At 44.2% G+C, this 22,095-nt stretch overlaps 1 protein-coding gene across 1 annotated transcript; it reads right to left on the bottom strand.

Moving 5' to 3' along the window:
• Positions 1 to 3,770: 3,770 nt before the first annotated feature.
• On the bottom strand, positions 3,771 to 22,019 carry hic2 (hypermethylated in cancer 2). The gene is made up of 2 exons (XM_060054386.1): positions 20,413 to 22,019; positions 3,771 to 10,396 (listed from the first exon to the last, which is right to left on the bottom strand). The coding sequence occupies exon 2, from the start codon at positions 10,334 to 10,336 to the stop codon at positions 8,531 to 8,533; it is 1,806 nt and encodes a 601-aa protein (XP_059910369.1). The 5' UTR covers positions 10,337 to 10,396; positions 20,413 to 22,019; the 3' UTR covers positions 3,771 to 8,530.
• Positions 22,020 to 22,095: the final 76 nt, after the last annotated feature.

Raw genomic sequence — 22,095 nt, 5'->3', positions numbered from 1 at the left:
CCTGAATTGTAGATCAAGCCTTAACTTAAGATCAACCCCCTATAACCCCGTACATACTGATGCGTTATTGAAGGAGCGAGCAAACTCGTGTAGAACGCCACCGATCCACACCTGTCAGGCGGCCAACTCTGAATAATTAAATACATACCGGGGGAAACGATGGTGTTGCAGCAGCACATGCACACGTTCACACAAACAGCCACACACGAAAGAAAATCAATGAGATCTTCCACAAATGGAGATTTATACGTGGCCTGCAGCACTTCCACAAGACTCCTGCCTCTCTGGCGGGACAGAATCCAGCACACTGTCCCCAGAGGGCCCCGAGGGCCCAGAGGGTCATGCGGCAGTAGATTCATAAAGGAGACGTCCACACCCGACACAGTACAAAGAACCCCAGTTTGAGGAAGAGAAGTAAGCGTTGGAACTAGGGGGGCAGTTGCGTCGGGCCGGGCATTGTGTGGAGTAGGGTGTGCGAGAGTGTGTGGTCGTGTGTGTACGTGCGTGTTGTTTACTGGGATCTCTTCCTCATCGGCAAGAAGGAGATCCAACCGTTGCATAGATACACCCTGGAGCCCCGAGCATTCATTCACAGCACTGTCAATAATGGCTATGCGGCACAACATTGAAGATATATATGCATGCACACCTGATCAGAATCCATAAATTCTACTTCATTATCTATACTCCTGTGGGGGGAGGAGGAGGGGGGAAGGAGGGGGAAGGTGGAGGGGTTATTGAAACCATCTGGTGGGCGGCGACGGGTTTATCAGGCTGGCCGAACTATCAGTTGTCTTGCTCAGTCTTAAGGCTATCGTTGACTATGGTCAAATAGCTAACTGCTGTACCCGACGTCAGCAAATAAGGATATTGACATGACCTCAACTCAAGCCTTCAACATACAAGACACACAAAAATACATTCTGGATACCGTATTTAATTCAGCACATACGTCATATAAAGCTTCTGCCTGAACTACCTGAAAACATTGTAAACATTTAAAACCATAGAGTAATCTCCAACTGTAGACCCCGGTCCATCTGCCTAACGTCAGTTACACTTTCCTCCCCACCCCCAAAGGCTCAACAGTCGTCTGGCCCTGGAGATAAAAGATGGCAGTGCGTACCAATTCAACCAAGACATTGTCCGTGTCCTACCCCACAGCGGGCAGACCAGGCGCTCCTCAGACACATTCCTGGATCCCGGACGAGCAGAGGCAAGCCGGGGCCCAGCTGGGCAGACCCTGGTAAATTCCACTCATTCTCCAAGACCCTCACTTGGGTAAAAACAACAAAAAGAACTTGGGGGGGAAAAAAACGGGTGACATGAGAGCCCTCTGAAAAGAATGGCTTGGAGCTTCTTTGAGTTTTATTAACTTAACGGAAATGGCTGGATCAATATAAAGCTTGCTCTATCTATGGCAGTTTCTCCATAGTGCCGAAGCTGAATGAATGGCCCCTAGGGCACAGGGGGGGGGGGGGGGAGAGGGGGTCCTGCTATGGGCAGCGTCTATGTTTCACCCACCACTCCCCTACCTCTCACCCACCCCCATCACACCATTGTGCTTGCTTGGCGCTGGTGTTGGGAGGGGCCAATGTGGGGGAGGGCAGGGGTAGAGGCTATCGGCACCGCAGTCATTGTTTCTCGGCGACCCCATTCAGGGTCATTTAGCATGTGACACCTCCAGGGGCACAGCACATTACTAATGGCACACCGGAGCCATAAAAGTGCCAGCGCCCTCTTATCTGACCTGAACCTAGATGAGAAATAACAAACAGGCCGAGAAAGCTAGCTGGCCGGGGGGCGGGCAGAGGGAAATATGAATTAGAAAACAGTGCGGTGTGCCTGCCTTCACGGAGAATAGCACATTGTGTGAAGTGAAGACGGACCCACATGATTCAAAGGTTGAAAGACCGAGCCCATTGTACCCCCTGCCCCCCCCACCCCCGCAACCCCAACCAGCCGGGCTCCGGGAACGTAATCTATGCAAGTATGTGTTTACTGTAACCAATAGACTACCTGGTAGCCTAAAGCTATGACCACACCTCGCCTTGGGCATCTAAAAGAAGCATGGGAGGAAGAAATGGGGTGGGGTGGGGTGGGGTGGGGATGGGGTGATGAGGGAGGGGCTTTGCTAAGCCTGGTGCAAGCCAGTTCCTGTGTGCTTACGTTAGCCTTTTCGCTCAGCGAAAGAGGCTGCATCTGCTGTAGCTCTATATGAACCAACAAAAGTTTACCCCCAGTCCTTTATCTTCTACAACCTATGTAAACAAAGATTATTTCAATTGAATAATTAACAGAATCAATGGTATTCATCTGGACTATAATTAAGTTTCACATAAAATATACATTTCACAATAAAATAAACTTTGTCTCCTTCCAAATAATGTAGATTAGTATAGTAAACAGCAAATACTCCATGATCTCGACCAAAGTGGGGGAAAAACAAGCAAACGACAACAGTATTGGTTTTTCAATCAAGCTTTTAATGAAAAGATCATAAAATAACAGTTTATTTTCTTCCTCACCGCTGTACATTAAGACTGCAAGGTTGTGAGTTCTGAGGTCAGCTGTATTACACTTTGACACGTTTGAGTTATAGTGAGTTCTAGTGAGCGCCTGGACGATGCACACCGACGACTCTGACCTGAATACAAGTTCTCTGAGGAGCAGGGATACGAGAGGGAGAGGGAGACGGAGAGAGAGAGAGAGAGAGAGAGAGGGAGAGAGATGGGTGCCTGGGTGTCGCAACATGGCCACAAGGGGAGATGACAGAATCACACACCTTGAATACCGGTAAGATCAATAGCAGAAAAGCATATTTAAAAAATGACGCTTAACCTATGTCGCGCTGATGGAATGCAAACGTGGCATGCACAAGATCCCGTGTGAGGCAAGTATCCATGCGTATTTGCATGAATACAGGCAAAAGGTGTATCTTGGTGTGGGTCCTCCTTTGCATGTGAAGTGTATTTGCAAAAAGGAAGGAGAGGAGGAGGGGGGCTTGTTGGCTCTCAATTATTCATAGGCCAAGAACCTATATGTCCGTTCCAGAGCCTCTCAGCCCGTGGATCCTGATCCATTATTGAGTGACTGCTCATGAAGAAAGTGGAACAGGGAGGAAGCTTGATGCCAACTCTATGGAAAGCCCTTTCATCAACTTTTCAAGTACTAGTTTAGCAGCTATTCGTATCTTCGCTCTTACAAAAAGGCGACTACTCCAAAAATCACTGAACCTATTTATTTTGAATGACTCCTCAACACACATACACACTGTCCAAGAGAAAATAAAATATTTTGGTTACAGCCGGACGGTAAAAATAAAATTAAAAGCTCATAAATGCTGCCGGGCGTAATGTCAAGGTTATGGTATTGCTGAGAACACTGAGGGTTCAGAGGTCATTTGGTGCTTTGGGTGCAGTTCAATTCTGCACAAGATCGTTAGAGTTACCGTTAGTTTCTTTACAACACATGTAAGCAGGATGGGGAGGAGAGACTTCTGCTGGAGAAGCCAAGAGACTTTGGGTGAGGCATAGGATAAGTGACAGTAAAGCTTGGGCCTTTTTTGTGTCCAGAGTTTTGGGCATACAGCCAACCATACTTGAGGGCATTTCTTTGCCGTCCACAAGTAGTATCTGGATAGACCAGCCCGTCAACCCTAGCAAAAAGCCCGGAGCACATAGCCGTTTGCCGCGGGAAGGGTACAGAAAGCATAGGAGATAAGTTACTTGTGTAACTTCCAGAGCTTGAGACAGTCTCTTTTGTGTATATTGATTTTTGTTTTGTTTTAAAGCTTTGGTAACACTGCACAAGGATATGTCGTTTTGGACAGAGGGTGATGGTCAGGGAGCGGGAGAGAGAATGGTTTATGTGAAGTGGCGGGCGCGCATCCGGGACTACTCTGAGGCTTTTCAAAACTTACAAAGTGCACTTAGTAAAGCTATCTCAACCCCATGTTTTTAAATACCCCCCTCGACGTAATAACTAAAAGGTGACACTCAAAAAGGAACAGCACGAGAAACTAGTGGTAACTGGTATGCTAATAAAAACGTCCCCGAAAGAAAACAAATAGAAGGATGTGACCGACGTCGTAAAAGAGATCGCCGTCCAAGGAAGAAGGTGAGGTGATGTATTTGACTTCTGTCACATGTGTGAGATCCTAATTGGCAAAAATGTGGCAACACCCAGGTTGAGCATATTTGAGAACATAGAGTAGGCTCCGTTTGACAGGTTACCATGTCCCGCCGGCGCGCACACACACACACACACACACACACAGGAAATTAACATCCCTACCATTCTTTCATATAAAACGGAGAAGCATGGTATTAAATGACGTACGCCATTTTCTTTGAATATATGTGACAAAACCAAAAACCAATTCCATCTTCCAATCCCTCCCCCTTCCACAAAAAATAAACAGATTGTGGTAAATGGCTGTATGCGTGTCTCATTTTTTGATTCTCAGCTTGAAATCTTCAAAAACAGAAATAAAACAAAATAAAATAATAAGGGGGGGGGGGGGGGGGGTCCCGTCTCCGCCTCAGTCTCCACACTGAGATCATTATTTACAGAGGGGAGGGCGGGACCAAAAATAAATACATTCATCACTGACAACAATAGACATTTGATAAAAAAAAAAAGAACACCGTCAATAAGTGTTTGCACCAACTTTGAATGAGGCCCGGCCAACCAGATGCTTGTGCTGCTTCTACACAGAAAACACAGGCAGCTTGAAAATAACAAAAGAAAAAAAATAAGGATTTCAAAACATCATAAAAGTCAGAGAAAAAGACACAAACATTCACAGTTAAGACTAGCGGAAATAATGTCTACATGCAATGTAAGAGCACAACGCTACCAACTCCGGCTGGGCTGGGACAACAGGTCCGGCCCTCCAGGCTCGCCCACAGCTTTAAGACTCCCAGGAGGAGGAGAAGGAGGGGGGGGGGGGGGGGGGGAAATCGGGCTCACTCTATTTGGGTAAACACGGAGAGAGCCATCTATCCAGAGAAACTGACTAACAATGCCTTTTGATTAATACGTCAAGGACACACTGCCAACCCACCCCCCGCTCGGAGTCGCTGCTGGCCCATCTGACGACAGGCCAGAGGGCAGGAGCACTGGGGCGCAGGGTCACCTTAAAAGGCAGCTGGCAGAGGGGGCTCCCTCGCAAACTACACACCCCTCCCCCTAATTGAATATGCAGCAGTTTGCTGCAGATTTTTGCACTATGCTTCGGTTTTGGCAGCAACCTCTCTTTGGGGGGGGGGGGGATGCATGTTTTCCTTTGTTTTTGTTTTTTCCTTTATCACACACAGAAGACCACCTCTCTGCCAGGCCGAGCCTCCACTGAGGTCTGTAAAAGTTTATGTAAACAATGAGGTAAATACATATGCATCTTTTTATAGCCACACTCGGATCAATAATCATTCAAATGTGCTTTGGTTTAAAAAATAGTTTGTGGATTTGGGTATGAGCTTTTTCTTCTGTAGTTCTTTGTACAACCTCGCAACCATTTCAGAACATAATGTGTCATCAACAAAAATGTAGACTTGTGTTAAGCTGCCTTGCCTTTGTTAAGGCTCCTTGTGTTTGATGAAAAAAGTTTCCAACCCCTTTTTTTGTCTTAAATATGAAACTAGCGTTTTGTTTTTCCCATGATTAAAATACAGAGAAATCCATACAATACTATGTCTTAAAAATGTAGCTGAGAGTCCTACATTCACAGATGCGGAACAATCCCTGAAGTATTTGAGCAGTAGTAGTAGAATGGTCACAGTTTGAAGTTCTTAGTTTTTCTTCTTTATGCCGAACAAGTAAAGCATTCGACTGCAGCTGCAACGCTCCTTTCTTGCAGCAATGGCTAGTGATCGTGTTTTCAAAGAAATAAAAACTCCATTGGCATTACAGACATTACACTGTTCTGCCAGAGTGCTGCCAAATACATAACCTTTGCAGGCAATGCATTGTGGACTCGATAATTTTGAAGCCCGTAAAAGCTCACAAGCAAAATATTACATTTTGAAACCAGGTATGGTAGAGGGTTGAGAGTGTGAAAACAAAAACAAAAATAACGATAAGATGTTCCATGCAAATCACTAAGCAGTAACTGCTTTACAGCAAGACATCAACATAAGAAAGTAACATTATTTTGGAGAGTACAGGATGCAGGTACCTTGCAACGGTTAGTGGTGCTTGTTTAGCTGTAGCTGCATCCCTAGCATATAAAACATGTCACATACCATAACATGAGGACAAAGAAGAAATAGAAATAAAAAAAAACTTTAAAACCAACATAATAGAGGAATGCCTATACCAAAAATGTGTAGAGAATGTTCATGATCCATATTGTAACTAAGAGTTTAGATACACTGGACAGATTCGGGGGAGCAGAATCCCCATGAAATAGTCAACTATGGATACAAATAATGCAACCATTTTGTTTGATATTGGCTGGTTAGTCAGTAAAATAGATTCTGCAGTAAACCAACGAGATGTCAAGCTGTCCAGTGCGTCTGGCCCTCTTCTTCATTACAAGTTTTCACAAGTCTTGCTCAAAAAAACCAAAGAGCAAACTTGAACTTCACATTGAAATTTTGATTATATTGTCCATCTTTTTTTCTTTTTAATTTTTTGGTCTGAACAGAAAACATACATGTCAATAAGTCCTTGTTTAAGTCAGGGAATATAATGTGATAAGGACTCTAGATACAAAGGAAAGACAAAACATGCTCAAAGACCATGTCTTCAACTTTACAGTTTCCTCACATTGTAAAGTTTACATTAATTACCGGCCCACCAATCAGCACAAGCTTTCCTTGCAAAACACTCTCATTGGTCAAAATTCCATCAAGGGAGGATTTCCTTGTCTGGACTTAAAATATAATTCATAATTTGTTTTTTTCTTTACAGCAAAACAAAAATAAACAAAACAAATAATCAAAAGTGAAATAATTTAGTATGTTATATATCTTAAGTACATCTTTCTTAATAACTTTGGTTATGAACTTGTCTAGCACTGTTTGTTAATCAGCTCTCCTCAACATTCGTAAGATCTTTGGAACACTGTGCGTCTAAACTAACTAACACCTATTTGCCCCATTTAGGAAACTACAGTACATTTTGAAGTGGGGTACATTGAGCAGGGAACCCCAAAAAGCTATCTGTATGACTGGACAAGTAGAATCCACAGCTAGAAAAACAACATTTAAATGTGTAAAACCTACAAGCATCAAAAACCTGTGATGAGAGATGGGCAGGTTAAAGCATTCGGTGAAAAGTAACCGTAATCTACATTTTTTACAATTAATTACATCAGAACTTTAAACTAATCAACATTGAGTTTGTAAGAATAATCAAGAGGTAGCGAGGTCACAAGCCTATTAGAAATAGAGCTTTTTTTCTGAGGGAAAGGAGGAAAGCTATACAGACAATCAAATTAATCATAATCGTACCCACTGAACACCTTGTTCAGTCTAACCACACCCGGTCAACCCCACCCCACAATGAAACTAAGTCCCACCCCCAACCAACCTGAAACCCTCTAACCACAAAAAGAAACACCCCAGGACCTTCCAGTTTAAAACATTAATTGAAACACTACAAGTTCTTTAAAGTCAAACAGTACCTCAAATCGGTTTTCAGAGTTAGTCCTGGAAAATGTCGCTGGCAAAAAAAAAAAAAAAAAAAAAACTAAATCTGATACCCCTCTTTACAGAGCTGTACAGAGGACATTTATTGTCTGTATTCAAATCTGATTCACTGTTACCCCACAACAGGACCAGCTTCTTTAGGACTTAAAGCAGGGAGATGATCCCAAACGTGGTCAGCACACCTCTTCCATACAGATCGCCATTGACAAAAAGCAAAGACATAGTGCCATCGTGGTTGTAACTATAGTTAGTTTTCAAATTATTGCCTGTAATGTTTGCATGGGTTTTTGGTCAAGATAAACTCTAGGACTAGAGACGGGGGTTTCATTTGGAAATTCATTCAGTGAGGGATCAATCTTAACTTGATGTTAAGACTCACAAGATGGGCAACGATGGGGCGCTTGCTAAAGTGTATGAGGCAAGAGGGGGGGGGGGGGGGGGTCAACATCGGTACCAACATTCACATTTGTCAGACTTAACAACACAGAGAAGATGCCTTGACACTCCAGTGTGGCCCGGTGAATTTAGAGAGGGAGGGTGGTTGTACATCACCCCTCCATATCTCCTGAGAGGTAAAAGGACGTTACTCGAGGTGTAGTTGATGAAATCATGATTCGAACATAATAATAATAATAATAATAATAAAATAGATCCCATTATCCCCCGAGAACGTCCTCTGGCCAGCAGCTACATAATTCACTTAGCCAGAGGTCGGAGCTCCAACTGGAATCAATACTTAGAAATGGGTGCGAATGCATGTCAATGTGTTTGTGTGTGCGTTTCTTGTCTTGACATGACGGAAAAAACAGTCAAATAGAGCAAGGTACTTTCACTATCTTTTTTTCCCCCCAAGAGTTCTTTGGCTTGACGCGATTTTAAGCGGGCGAGGTGTGCATTCTCAGATGGCTGATGAGGTTGCGCTGCTGGGTGAACTTCCCCCCACACAACTGGCATTCGTAGGGCTTTTCCCCGGAGTGGACGCGCATGTGCTCCGTCAGACGGTATTGGCGAGTGAAGCGCATGCCGCACTCCTCGCACGCAAACGGTTTGAGCCCCAAGTGGCTGCGCATATGGCGTGTCATGGTTCCCCTCTGGGTGAACATTTTGCCGCAGATGTTGCACGGGAAGGGCCTGGTCAGCCAGTGGCTCTTTTCGTGTTGCCTCAGCGTCGCCGGGTCTTTGTAGCTCTTTCCGCAGATGGTGCACCTGAAGGGGCGAGTCTCCGTGCCGCCAAAGTTGGAGGGACCCACCGGGGCGGAGAGGTCCTCGGCCTCGTCCTCGTCTTCCTCTTTAACAAACGTCGTCCCACCTTCCTCTTTGACAAACAGCCCGTCCTCCGTGTGAGTTTCGACGTGAGCGTTGAGCTGCTCTGAGCTTGGGAAGCCCTTGCCGCACGGGATGCACACGTACAGGTTGTCTCCAAACGCCGGCTCAAACCCTTCCTGGCGGTATACGTAGTTGGCGCCGTGTTTGCCCTTGCCGCCACCGCCGCCGCCGCCACCTCCTCCTCCACCGGTGCCTCCCGCGTTCTCACCTTCGCTTTGCCCGCTATCGTCTGTGTGGTCTTGCCCATTCTCGCCTCCATCTTCTTCCTCTTTGCACTGGAAGGACTGGTCAGAGGCGAAGCTGCTGCCACTGCCCGCTCCAGCACCACTGTTAGAGGAACGGCCCTCCTTCGGACCCACAATCACCCCGTTAACCAGGGGCCTCTCATAGTCTTCGGACTTGAGCCCGGACGCATCTTTTTTCGGCCATTCCTTCTTGCGAGACGCCTGCCGGGACTTTTTATGGGGTGTTGGGCCGTCTGCCTGGGATTGAGTTTGTTCAAAACCAGTTTGTTCAGGGGCTTTGGGGTTAGGAGTGAGCTCCATGGGCTCTTGGCCACAGGCATCCAAGCCTGGTAGGGTTGTCGAGGAGTCATCTAGCGAGGCACTGTTGGTTGTGGATACTGAGGCAGATTGAGGGGACTCTTGGGAGTTGCTGTGTGGGCTAAGGGCATCAGTGGTTGTACCCGCAGAGGGAGGGCTCTTTTTGGACAAGTCCAGGCCGTGGTCCGGCTCCCCAGCACTGGCTCCACTGCTGAGGTTGCCATTACTGCCGCCATTGCCCCCGTTACCGTTCTTTCCCGAGCTGCCAACAAACATCTCGTCATCTGAGAGCTTTTCCCGAAGGCCTTCGTCTGGCTGTGGTTGATCAGCATCGGAAGGGGTTGGGGGATAGTGGTTAGAAGGGGTTGAAGAAGAAAGGCGCTGGTTGTTGAGGCGTGAGCGGCTGTTTGGGCCTGGAGTGGAGGGTTTACCCAGCAACGGTTTTCCGCCATTGCGCTTGAGCTTCTTTCTGCAAAGCGCTGCGAGGTCATTAAGCTGGAGGTAGCTTGCTGCAGTTAAGAGGGCACTGAAGTTCTGCTCGTTGCTCTGCTCCGAGGACGAAAGGAGCTTCCCAGTGTAGATGAAGTCCAGAACCTGTCTGAACACAGAGGGGTTAACCATCTCCGTGTCCAGATTAATGAGGTTGTCGTGGAGCACCAGGGATTTGAAGTAGATACTGCTGGCCGCCAGGATGTTCTTGTGGGCGCGGAAGAGCGCGTTCTCCACCACAATAATAACATCGCACAAGAAGCCTTTGGCTCTCTGCTGGTTGAGTTGCAGCAGCAATTGTTTGGCATGATTTGGCAGTTCCATTTCCACCTTCCTTCTGTCTCTCCCTCTCTTGCTCTCTTCCTACACGAACACCACCTAAAGCTGAAAGAGAAAAATAAATACAAAAGACTATTAAGTATTTGGAAAATAAAATAAAGCAATGTAGTGAAAGAAAAGATACATGTTGATATTGGGTAACGGGAGAATTGTTTTGATTTTTAAATCTGATCCAACATTCTGTGCGAAAAAAGTGTGTATCTTCATTAACAATGTAGGCTGAAGCAAGAAAGGGAAAAACTTTCAGTGAATAATACAGATCTGTTCTTCCCTCTCCTCCTCTTCTCTCTGCAAAACAACCACAATAATGTATCGGGTTCTGAACTGTAGACAGGGCCACGGATTTAGCACAAAAGCCACAAGGGTGGATACAAAGGGGTAAAATAGCAACTTCTCAAGGCAGTCCCACCCGCCTCCATCTCAACAGCGTATCTCTAGTTTCAGAGGGGTGCCCTATTTGCAGGCTCAGCCCAAGATAGCCTCCATTAGGTCATGGTAATGTCAGCCCTGCCCTATTGTCTGGGGGGGGGGGGTGGAGAGTCAGTGGCACTGCAAGGCTGGGGGGAGGGATTAGATGACACCTGAGCAGGTAAAACTACACAGGAGCTGAGGCCGAGGGAAGATGAGAGGGTGTGGCCCCCTGAGATAGCGACCGCAGCACCATCTGATCTTACAGGAGCCCTCATTTACAGAATTAGGCCACATAGTTCTAGTCCAGTTACGCAGCACAAATGAAGTGTTAACCTCTGTCTTTGCAGAGAAATAAACAAAGAAATAAAGTAACCAAAAGGTTGGGAAAAAGCATTACATTGATTACCCCGTTTTTAAAGAGATTAGATACAGAGGGCCATGCCCTCACTTGCTGCTACATGCTTTCAAATCCTGGCAACCTGTGTCCTGTGCCAACCTAGCGATTGGCTGATAGCAATCTTGCCTAACATGTTTCAGAAAGACAAGCACACTAAACCAAGTAAAAAGTGGTGTCCTATTTGCATTTTAAAAACACATATGGCCCATCTTGGTTTAACAAAAAAACATTCAGGTTTTTCGGACGACAAACGTTTCAAACATAAGTCAACATTCTTTGAAAAACAAGATACATTTGACAGCTGGCTACAATCACACATTATCTACCATCTTTTCTATGCATTTGGACTGCAAGCGGGAGCAAGATCACGTATATCGTGAATTTATGTATGAAATGACACACACACACACACACACACACACACACACACACACACACACACACACACACACACACACACACACACACACACACACACACACACACACACACACACACACACACACACACACTTTTGCAAAAGGTTCCAAGGATGCTGGACATGGCTCTTTGTTAATCTAGAGGGCCGCTATACACTTTGGTCAATGCTTTATCTTTATCTTCAAATTACCACAGTTGCTGCATACATAGAAAACCTGACGTCTCAACAGCTATCAGTCATTGATCCGAGTCAACAATTCCAAATCAGGTTTGAGTGATACAATGCTATTGATACAGTGATATCAAAATAGTCTAGTAATATAAAAGTAGGCAACAGTCAAGGCGGTTGACTGATACAATCAACTGCAGTGACCATTACCATCAGGCCAGGCCTGGGCTTGCCTCCTCTGCTCTGACACATCTACCCATGGCCTTCCCCTCCCCCTCTCTTCTCTGCTTCCCTCTTTTCACCTTCATTCTCCCTCCTTCACCAGCCTCTTAAGGTTCATGCAGACAAATCCCAGGAATGGCTCAAACTGAAGCCTGCATCTCGCAGCGAATCACAAAGAGCTTTTCTTTAAAAAAAGAAAACACACACACATCCCAAAACAGCAGTTAAAACGCAGGATGTGCTAAAGGTTGGCCAACTCTCAGCTTGAGGGCAGTGGGTGAGAATGGCCTCTACTATGATGCCAGCCAGGAAGCAGTATATCAGTCCACACACACACACACACACACACACACACACACACACACACACACACACACACACACACACACACACACACACACACACACACACACACACACACACACACACACACACACACACACACACACACACACACACACACACACACACACACACACAGTGTTTCAAGTGTTTTTCTACAGGCTAACGTAAAAAGGGGGCTGGGCTCAGAATAGAGGCCTGCTCAAAAGCCTACTCCCTCCTCCCTACCCAACCTCTTTCTCTCATTCCTTCCTCCCCCCCCCCCCCCCCCCCCTTCTCTCCCTACACCCACACTCACCCGCTGGCCCCTCCTGTGCTGTGCGGTGCCGGCTGGATTCCAGGGAGCTGCTAATGGATTATGGCTGATCTATATGCGGCTAGGGTGGGACACGTGTAGACCCACCACCACCCTCTACCATTGTGATTGGCCAGGGAGAAGAACTACTGCCAAGGACAGAAAGAATGTGCACTACAGCCGTTACACCTGAGGCCAGATAGGGCAACCTCTCGCCAGATAGAGACATTTAGGATACCTATGGCCAACACTAAGCCCGTGACAAATGAAGCTTGCCGTGTTGATTATTCATAGTTTGAGGTGTTGTGATTTCAGAGTGGGCAAAAAACATATTTGTCATTGTGACTACGATATATTTGCAGCTTTCATAAAAAAAAAAGGTGGACTGGGAATTTTAACTTCCGCCCTGGACGCAGAGCCTCTCTCCTCCTGACAGTCAAGGGCATCTGTGTGTCACCACATTCATCTGGCCATTTCGCCTGTCGTTTGGCATTCACCGAAACCCAGGAACGCATGGGTGTTTGGATGTGGGGAAGACGCAACGGGAGGCCAGGGAAGCCTTAAGAAATGGTTAATAATGTGAACAAGGCTACCCTGGTGTCTCCTTCGTCTGTTCAATCATTATGGTACCGCAAAATGTATGTTGTTACATGCGGTCAGAACTTTAGAATCCGATCACAGATCATGTCGGAGGTCCTGAAGAAAGACGTTTGTGGCACACGATAACGGAAGATTTGGATTTGTTATGTCCTTTTAAGTCAGGCACGTAACGAATAAACTTGCAAGAAAATAATTATACAAACAAAATAGTGTCAACTATCCATCAGTTACGACACAAATATGGAGAGATTTCCTATAGGAATGCTGGCGATAAAGCCATCCAACCCTGAGCCTCATATAGCCTAGTGAAGACAAGCTTATGTTATTTAACCAGATGTCCTATGTATTAAGAGGATTCAATTATAATGGAGTTTTACTTATAATCCAAGTGTAAAATTGTGTTGCGAGTGGTAGTTTGGGGATGAGGTGGATTATGTTAAGTGGCTGTGCATTTGGTGGGTTCTTTAATACATCAAAGTTGTTGACACATTTGTTTGAGGTTGTAACCTTGTTCGATAATTAAAAGAAAGCCATCAAACTTTCGGAGAAAACCAGTTTCCAAAACTAAACTGTTGCGATAAGACTGCAAACCTATATACTATAGTATCAAAAGCTACAGATACTACAGTGAGACTAAGCATTGGCTTGTAGTGCAGACTTCTATTGAGATTCATGTAAAATAAACATCACAGTGATAATTAGAGGTTATATGAATGCAGTTTACCACTATGGATGCAATATGAGCACTCAAGGCTCTGACCAAGGTGAATTAGCGTCTAAGACACTCCTCTTCCGTATAGAATGGGGGACATCGGAAAGGGCTAGTTTTGACTATTTCAGAAAGAAATATGTTCAGTAGTCAGTGATAGACAAATCATTATTTGATCCCGTTTGAATTGTGCCATGAATTACACATACGTTTGAAAAATAGAAGATCACTTTGCAAGTCAAGAGAGACACAGTTTGACGTAAAACTGTTTATGTAAGACAATAAAAAATATGTCACGTAAAGTGACGTAACTTTCTGTCGACACCAGCTACTAGGGATGGGCATAATTAATCGATGCTCGATAATTGATCGTTAAGAAATGCGTCGATCAATTTATATTGTTATCGATTAAAAGGACGTTGTGTTGCATACTGTGAGTCTTGAAGCATTTAATTTAATATAACCCTGCCGACTGGTGGAAAGTGAATGGAAGAAGGTTCCCCAGGCTGTCAAAGTTAGCGCGACAATACCTCTGCATCCCCGCAACTTCGGTCCCGTCAGAGCGGGTGTTTTCTGCTGCTGGACTGACAGTTACAAGGCTGCGTTCGCGTCTGACCCCCGAGCATGTTAACATGCTTATATTCCTAAACAAAAATATGTAGGCTGGAGTTACTGTATGCTATGGACGACAGTCACCACCGTATGCGAGTCGCTCTTTTCTTTCTTAATGTGTTGACTCTCGCTCCGCTTGGTGCCTCTTGGAGTCGTTACATTTTGCCAAAACTGTGATATTTTAGCAACAAGTCCAGCCTTATATATGTTCAATAAGGTATTGCTTTTAGATAGACTAGTTCATGCAATTGTTTGTAAATGGGTGGCTCATCTTTTTGTTGCGAGCCTTTTCCGCGCGCCGGCTGCAGGCATTATATGTCGGCCTTTCCCCCCCCTTTTTTTTCATAACAGTTATACAGTTTAATGCCCACTTTTAGCCTACTGCCTTTGTTTGATTATTGTTGTCCGATAAGTTCGCTACTTATTGTAATTGGAATAGGCTACAGATTTAGTCTTGTTGAATCGTTTCCAAACCTTTAAGAGCGCCTGTAGGCGCATTGTTCGGACTTTACGAGCGCCGCATAGGCCTATAACCTATAATGCCTGTATTTATTATTTTAAAACTGTTAAACAGTTGTAGGTCTTCAAGTTAACTGTATTGTATTAATTTTGGCCCATACATTATTGTTGGAATAAAGATTTCATTGATAAAAACATTAGAAAAAAAACATAGAAAAAAGTTAATGATTAATCGATAATTGATCGATAACTCTAGCGATGCTCGATCAAGAAAATTTCTTCAAATGCCCATCCCTACCAGCTACCGTCATCTGCTGAAGCTAATGTTAACACCATGCCGGTCAGTCTTCAGGATGTAGTCACACGAGTACTACTGACGAGTTTGGCTTGTTCTTTTGCTTTCTGGCGGATAAAAAAGGACCAGGACTCAGGAGTCACTGGACAACAGGTGAGATACAGTGTTGGTTAAGTATATTATGTGGGAGGAGAGACGTTTCACAAAAAACTAAATAGATATGAAGGGGAACATTTCTTTGTCATATAGTTTATGGGCATTCAACTATAATTTGGACATTTGTAGTCAAATTATGTTATCTGATAACATGCACCTAACAAGATAAAAACCATCACAATGAAAAATATAACAAAACTTCATCAATCAATCAAACTTCAGTCCAAATCCAGTGTTTACAACAGCAGCGCGCTTCCTCTGGAGCTCTTCTACCAAGAGGAGGTATAGAATTTAAAGAGGCTCCTTGTCTAGGGAACCGTCTCCCCTACAAATCCTCAGCAGACGATATATAGCCAGACCTCTACTTGTATCTGGGATCACAGGGTTTCGGTGTCAAGTTCGTATTCCTCTGCACTGCCCGTACCTCTGCATTGTTTGTTATGAGAAGCACTGAAAAAACAAAAATACAAATATTGGACCAGGCCCCTTGCAAATCAAGCAGGAAACATGTCTGGATAGGGACTAGGGCACTGCCCAAATGACACCCAAAAGTCTGAGGTGATCAGATATCTGAGAATCATCCTCGCAACTGGTGAAGGAACAGAAAATAATCAAAAAATTGTGACCCTTCTGCCTCCCTATAGAGCCAGAGAGGAAGTTATTGTCGGATGGCAAGAGGGGAGAAACACGGCGGGTCAGGAGAGCCATGGTGAATTATTGACACCGGAATGACTGGACATTCTGCCGACCAAATAAGGCCCTGCATACCAACCCAGGTGGCTCTAAGCCTGGACCGGGGACCAGTGGAGATTTGTCCCAAAGTGCATGGACAGGATCACCTTACCTTGCCCACAATGTTAACCTTTTGGAAAACAGACCCTGGCTTCATACTGGGGTGGGGGAGTGGGGGTGGCAACGACATTTGAAAGACATATTGACCTACTAACGAATCTACATACATTCTACTTTGCCAGTGGTGCTGCATTTGGCCTTTAAAGATTAAACACACTTACAGAAGGAGGTATGGCTATGACGAGACATAGGCCCAGCAATGATGTTGATCTTTCGTTTAATGATGGCAAGCCTGACATGAGACCCAACATTGCCCCGAGCAATGCCTTAATGCAAGGCTACCTTGAATAAAAAAACAGGGTACTCAGCTAGGCAAAGTGTTCTGCCTCTTACTTCATTAACTCATCCTATTAATAAGGATAAGAGAATGGCAAACAATGGCATGGTGTTGCACGCATCTCACTAAACCATGAGTAGGTGAAGGTGACTGCAGGAGATGAGCGCAAGGAGGGAACTGACAGACCAGAGGTGAGGCAAAGTCCAGTGGCGCAATAATCATTGGAAAAATTAAATAAACACACCCTTCTGCTATATAGTGGGAAACTCTAGGGAAGACTAGAGAAAAAAAAATGATTGACACATTTCTATTATTTATGACTTTTGACTGTTTAGGAGTATGTAGTCAGCTGCTGCAATGCAAAAGTCACGTTTTATGGGTGGAAAAAAAATAGGAGAAAAAAAATATGAATGCATGTCATATTCAAAAGCAGACAGGAACATAGAGCCAGTCCCTCATATTCGCATCGTGTAGGAGCAGAGACACACAAGCACACGGAATGGGGGAAGGGTTAGGGGGATGGTACACACACCTAGTAGCGACCAGCTCGGAGCTCACTTCAACCTAGCTTACGGCTCTAGGTTGACAATGATGTTCCGTTTTACATAAGGTTGCTGCAATGTTTAGAGATCCTATTCCTTTCTCTTTTAATTAGGAGGACAATGCATGTCATTAACCACAGCTACAGTATTACCATGGTTACTGTAAAGCCAGAATGTAAAAATATGGTTTCAACATAAACTTGCTGGAAAAATGTCTGTGTTTAAAGCTTTCTTTACGTAATAACTTAGAGTAATTTCTTGAATTTCTCATGAGTTATTCCTGTGAAAAGACATGTCACTTAAGAAATAACCGACCACGCTTCAAGGCTGCCTTGAAGAAGATATCCTTGTGTGAGGTTATACTCAGTTGTACAGTATTGCTGAATATAAATGCTAGTGAACAGGTTTGGTGACCCCCATATAGCAAGGTTGAGGGGTAACTAAGTTTTACAGTGGCCCCTGCCCCGACTGGGTTGGGGCCCATTCCTATTAGGGCCCATACTCAATTGGGCAGGGCAGCCATGTTAAAACGCAAACAGTAGCCAGCCCAGGGTGCAGCGGAATGAAAAGAACCCGGCCCATTTCTTCACGGGAGGGGGTCTTTTGTGGCGCTGAACCTCAGATGTTCCAGCGCTGTGCAGCTAGCAGAGGTCTCACACACACACACCCACACACTTCAATAACAAGCTGCATAACTACTACTGCAAATAAAGGGTCAAGGCATTTACATTAATAAACTGACTGACAAAGAAACAACTTTACAAGTGCACATCTGATGTTTTCAAAAAATAAACATTCAAAATATATAGATTCTACCTTAACCGAAGCTGCAATGGAAAAACATTGAGTAGTGGAGCAGCTAATGCTGACCAGTGCAATACAGTGCAATGCCTAATGTTCCGAGTTAAGGACAGAGGGGATGTTGGGTTTAGATTCTAGATACAGCCTTCACTTTTACAGACCTGCTAGCCGCCCCTCCCCGCACCCCAACACACACACACACACACACACACACACACACACACACACACACACACACACACCTGCCCTCCACCTTTAAACACAGCACACCCTCCTGGCTATCGTCGCTGCATTCCTAGAACCTCTCCTCCTCAGAGAACAACAGCAACACTGCCCGAGGTGCTTGGGCCCTTGAAAAAGCCCAATTGCCAAGGAACAAACTGGGCAGGGCAGACGGGCTGTGTGGATACCACAGGGTAGCAAAATCCATAAGTCCCGGTCCAACATGTCAGCAGAACATATAGACTAAGTACCCTTCTTACGGCAAGCACTGCCCCCACCCTCGACTGTGAGCCTCGATCACAATGTATACAGGGGTACTGAATGAGCCTGTGCACGCGTGTGTGTTACAGAGAACAGAAGGGGAAAAGGGTAGAGGCAAGAAAAACCTGGGACCCACACACACACACAATTTTTGAAAGGCACACATCAACTGTGCAGTGTGCCCTCAATCATTTTGAAAGTAAGCACTATGTACTTCCTGTAGGCTACTCCACCATCACCCATTCCAACCTACATGGACACATGAGATCTGCTACATTTTTGTCATTACTGGACTTGCAGTGACTGCAAGCAGTTGAACCAGGTGGGCTGCAGCTTCATGTGACCGTGTCACCTACACAAATCCCAAAGTAATAGTAAAAGACGTATACACCTACTACTTAACGTAGGCTAAAAATAAGTTACAAGTTTCTCATTTGAGGCAATTTATTTTAAGGATTCTGGCTCTATCTAAACATTACTGGAATTAAAGAATATTGAACACTCCAATTCCATCAAGTTATCTAGACCTACAAATACAAATAATCTCACGTCAGAACTGGGTGAGGTCTAGTCAAATTACACATTGATTATGCACTTCTTTAAGGAGCCATTTTCTAAGAAGTTGTGTGTGGTTAGCCAACTTAAATACACACCCATCAGGCTTTGGGGACTCAAAATAGTAATATACGGTATGACTTATTTGTACTGTATACTGTTGACTGTAGCCCTTAACTATCCTCTGTGAAATCACAAACATGGAACATATGTCAGTTTTAACCATTGAATGTAGCTTTGATTGTTCGGTTCTGGATAAATTACACACCAAACCCTGTGCAATAAGTACAAAGAACACAGTAGCCTTCTGGCTGCTTAAACGTATCCTAGATAACCTATACAGTCAAATGAAAGCAACTTTGGCCTACTGGCCTTCTTGTCACTCATTATTTCCGTTCCCCTTTGGTACTTAAAACAGAATCACGTCAAAAACCAGCTGCATTCACACATCAGCCTATCTTGCAATGTTAGAAGATTACCTACATTAACACGAACGTTTATGTCAAACCTACTTTTGAATAAAATGAGGTAGGCCCACGCACTTGTCGTTTGATAGTAGCCTACCACATTACAAAAACAAACACGTCATTTTTTTTGGCAAAACAAACTGAACTCATCTAACACCCAGCACAGGTATAGCCGCATGTAGCCTACCATTCACCAATATAAAAGAAACATTCTTGAATCACAGGAAGGAGTCTCAATTAGGATTGGAGCAATGTAGAAGGGACATATTTCTCAATTAGTCCTGGCTAAAGACTATGTATGGAGATAGCCTACATAAAAACATGATGTTGGGTTTCGATTATAGCATCTATTAATCACTCACCGATAGAACGGAACCGTCAATTGTTACGTTGATTATTATCAGTAGTCCGATTGTTACTTTAGTAGATCAATTAAATGCAATGCAGCACGATAAACTGTGATAGTTATACTGTAGAATTACATCGATCATCAATTTATGTTAATCGTATCTAGCTTTAAGCAAAGGCGTTGGTATCTTAAAAAAGTAAAAACTGTTATTTAGGGAAAATATGTCGTTTTATCGGCAACGCCAGGAGGCGAAGGTTTTTTCCTTTCGCTTGCGCTCTGCTACCCTGTAGTTTACAAATGCAATCATTGGCAAATACGCGTCGTACCGTTCTTTAACTTGATGTATCACAAAAACATAAACAAATCACCCCTGTTCGTGGCAATGTAAATGCTTTTCAAACGAATTATCACGAGAGACACATGCAGAAAAGGTTTTTTTTTCCGCAGCTTTGCCAGTCAGGCTGGTAGAGCCAGGAGAGGCACCAGAAAACAAGCACTGGAGACCCTTTTTCTTGGCACACGATGAAAAAGACAACGAAGTAGCGCAAATTATTGGGATCTTCGGTGACAAAGAAATCGACTCCAACGAAATATATTACAAACAATGAATAATGCGATGCAAAACGATTTTAATATAGGCCTACATACCTTAATACATCGGTAGGATCTTTCTCAATTTACCATCCTCTTGCTCATCTCACAGCCTTCGGGACGCCATGTTGCAAGCTTATGACGTTAGGCTTCCTCACCCCTGACCCAAATTTGAATAGAAGCCAACCCGGAGTTGAGCAGGGAAAACATCGCTCCATGTGCAGGTCTATTCGTGGGGGTTTGGCCAATTTCTTCGCCCAATCTCTTTCATCACAAATATCAGGTGAAGAATGGAGTATATTACATACAGAATCGCTGCCATACAAGTTATAGGTTGAGTATTTATTCATGAATGTGGGAATGTGGGAATAGCTTGTCTTCGTTTACAATCACTCACAAATTTAATCCCCGTGGTATAAATTGATATAGGCTATTTGGTGGATTAATATGTCGCGACATTTCAGGAAGTGTTCCCTAATGAATCTACTAAATTTCGGGTGAACCTTATTTATCGATCAATACTATTATGCCAAAACATGCTACAATAGCATAAAAATAGCATAAAGCACGAAAATAGTTAGGCCTATATTGCCTCCCCTCCTTGCAAAACCTTCCACCGTCTACATTTAGGCAATAACGACATAGTGACGCGTGCACTGTTGGTAAAGGCCTTGTCAATCAAGGCAAGTTTATTTTATTCCAATTCAAGTTTTAATGTAGACCTGATAACCAACTAACATCCAAGATACATATTTAGTAGAAGCCAGTAATAATGCATCCAAGGGTAGCCAACAGTGTGCCGCAGATGTTGGAAGCGGAAGTGTTGGCTCCTCCTCACGAAGACCACCGAGCATCCAGAGATAACATCCCGGCCCCTTTATCAATGACTTGTTTTTATTTTATCATCACGCATTAGCCAAGTTGCACGTCATCTGGTGAACAATTTAGATATAATGCGGAACGTTAATCAGATCGTTCCAGTTGTGGACCGTCTTTGGTCACACATTGGGATTAGATAAACCAGCCTATATATCAGATATATGGTAGGCCTATTATTATTTATTTTGAATCACCATTACCTGACCGCTTGGGCAATAGGCCTACATTATTGTCACCTTTAAAACACCATGGGAAATGGTCCGTAGCCTCTTGCTGCAGGGGAATCCCATGAATAGCCCACGGTCAGTGTACGGTATGGCGGCGTGCCAAAGGGTTCTCCTGACACGCTGTGGTTTGTGGGAGAAATGCACCCCTGGGTCTGACGCCATAGAAAGATTAAAAAAATAAAAAATAAACGCTTATTTTGGACCATAGCCTACGTGCTCCTCCTCGGAGAAACTACATGAGCGTTATTCACATTTTGCTAAACGGTTAGTCAGGCAATTCAGGTGACATCAAAGGAAACAATAACTCTTTGTCATTTGTAACTCTGTGTGAATTAACACATCATCGCCTTTAGGCTACAACATGTTGGAATGGGGTGAGTTAAATGGGAACAGGCTTGAAAGGCCAATGGGTCTATCGAGATAAATGGATTCTGATTCTGAATGTTAATGTGTTCGGCATCCACTTCACTATCCGTCACTCTTAACTCTTTTTCTTCATCCTGTAGACCGTGGGGATTTTGTTTAAAGGGCCCTGGTCCCCTTATTCCGGGATTTAAGCTTTAAAGATAAATAACAAAAATATTAGTGATGGATACAGAATGCAAAAGTTTTCGTTCAACTAGTTTATCGAAAT

Source organism: Gadus macrocephalus, chromosome 6, assembly GCF_031168955.1.
Source record: "Gadus macrocephalus chromosome 6, ASM3116895v1".
Lineage (NCBI taxonomy): Eukaryota > Metazoa > Chordata > Actinopteri > Gadiformes > Gadidae > Gadus > Gadus macrocephalus.
This window is presented reverse-complemented; position numbering and strand designations above follow the sequence as displayed.

Coding starts and splice junctions, on each gene's coding strand:
- hic2 (XM_060054386.1), bottom strand. CDS start 10,336: ATGGAACTGCCAAATCATGCCAAACAATTGCTGCTGCAACTCAACCAG.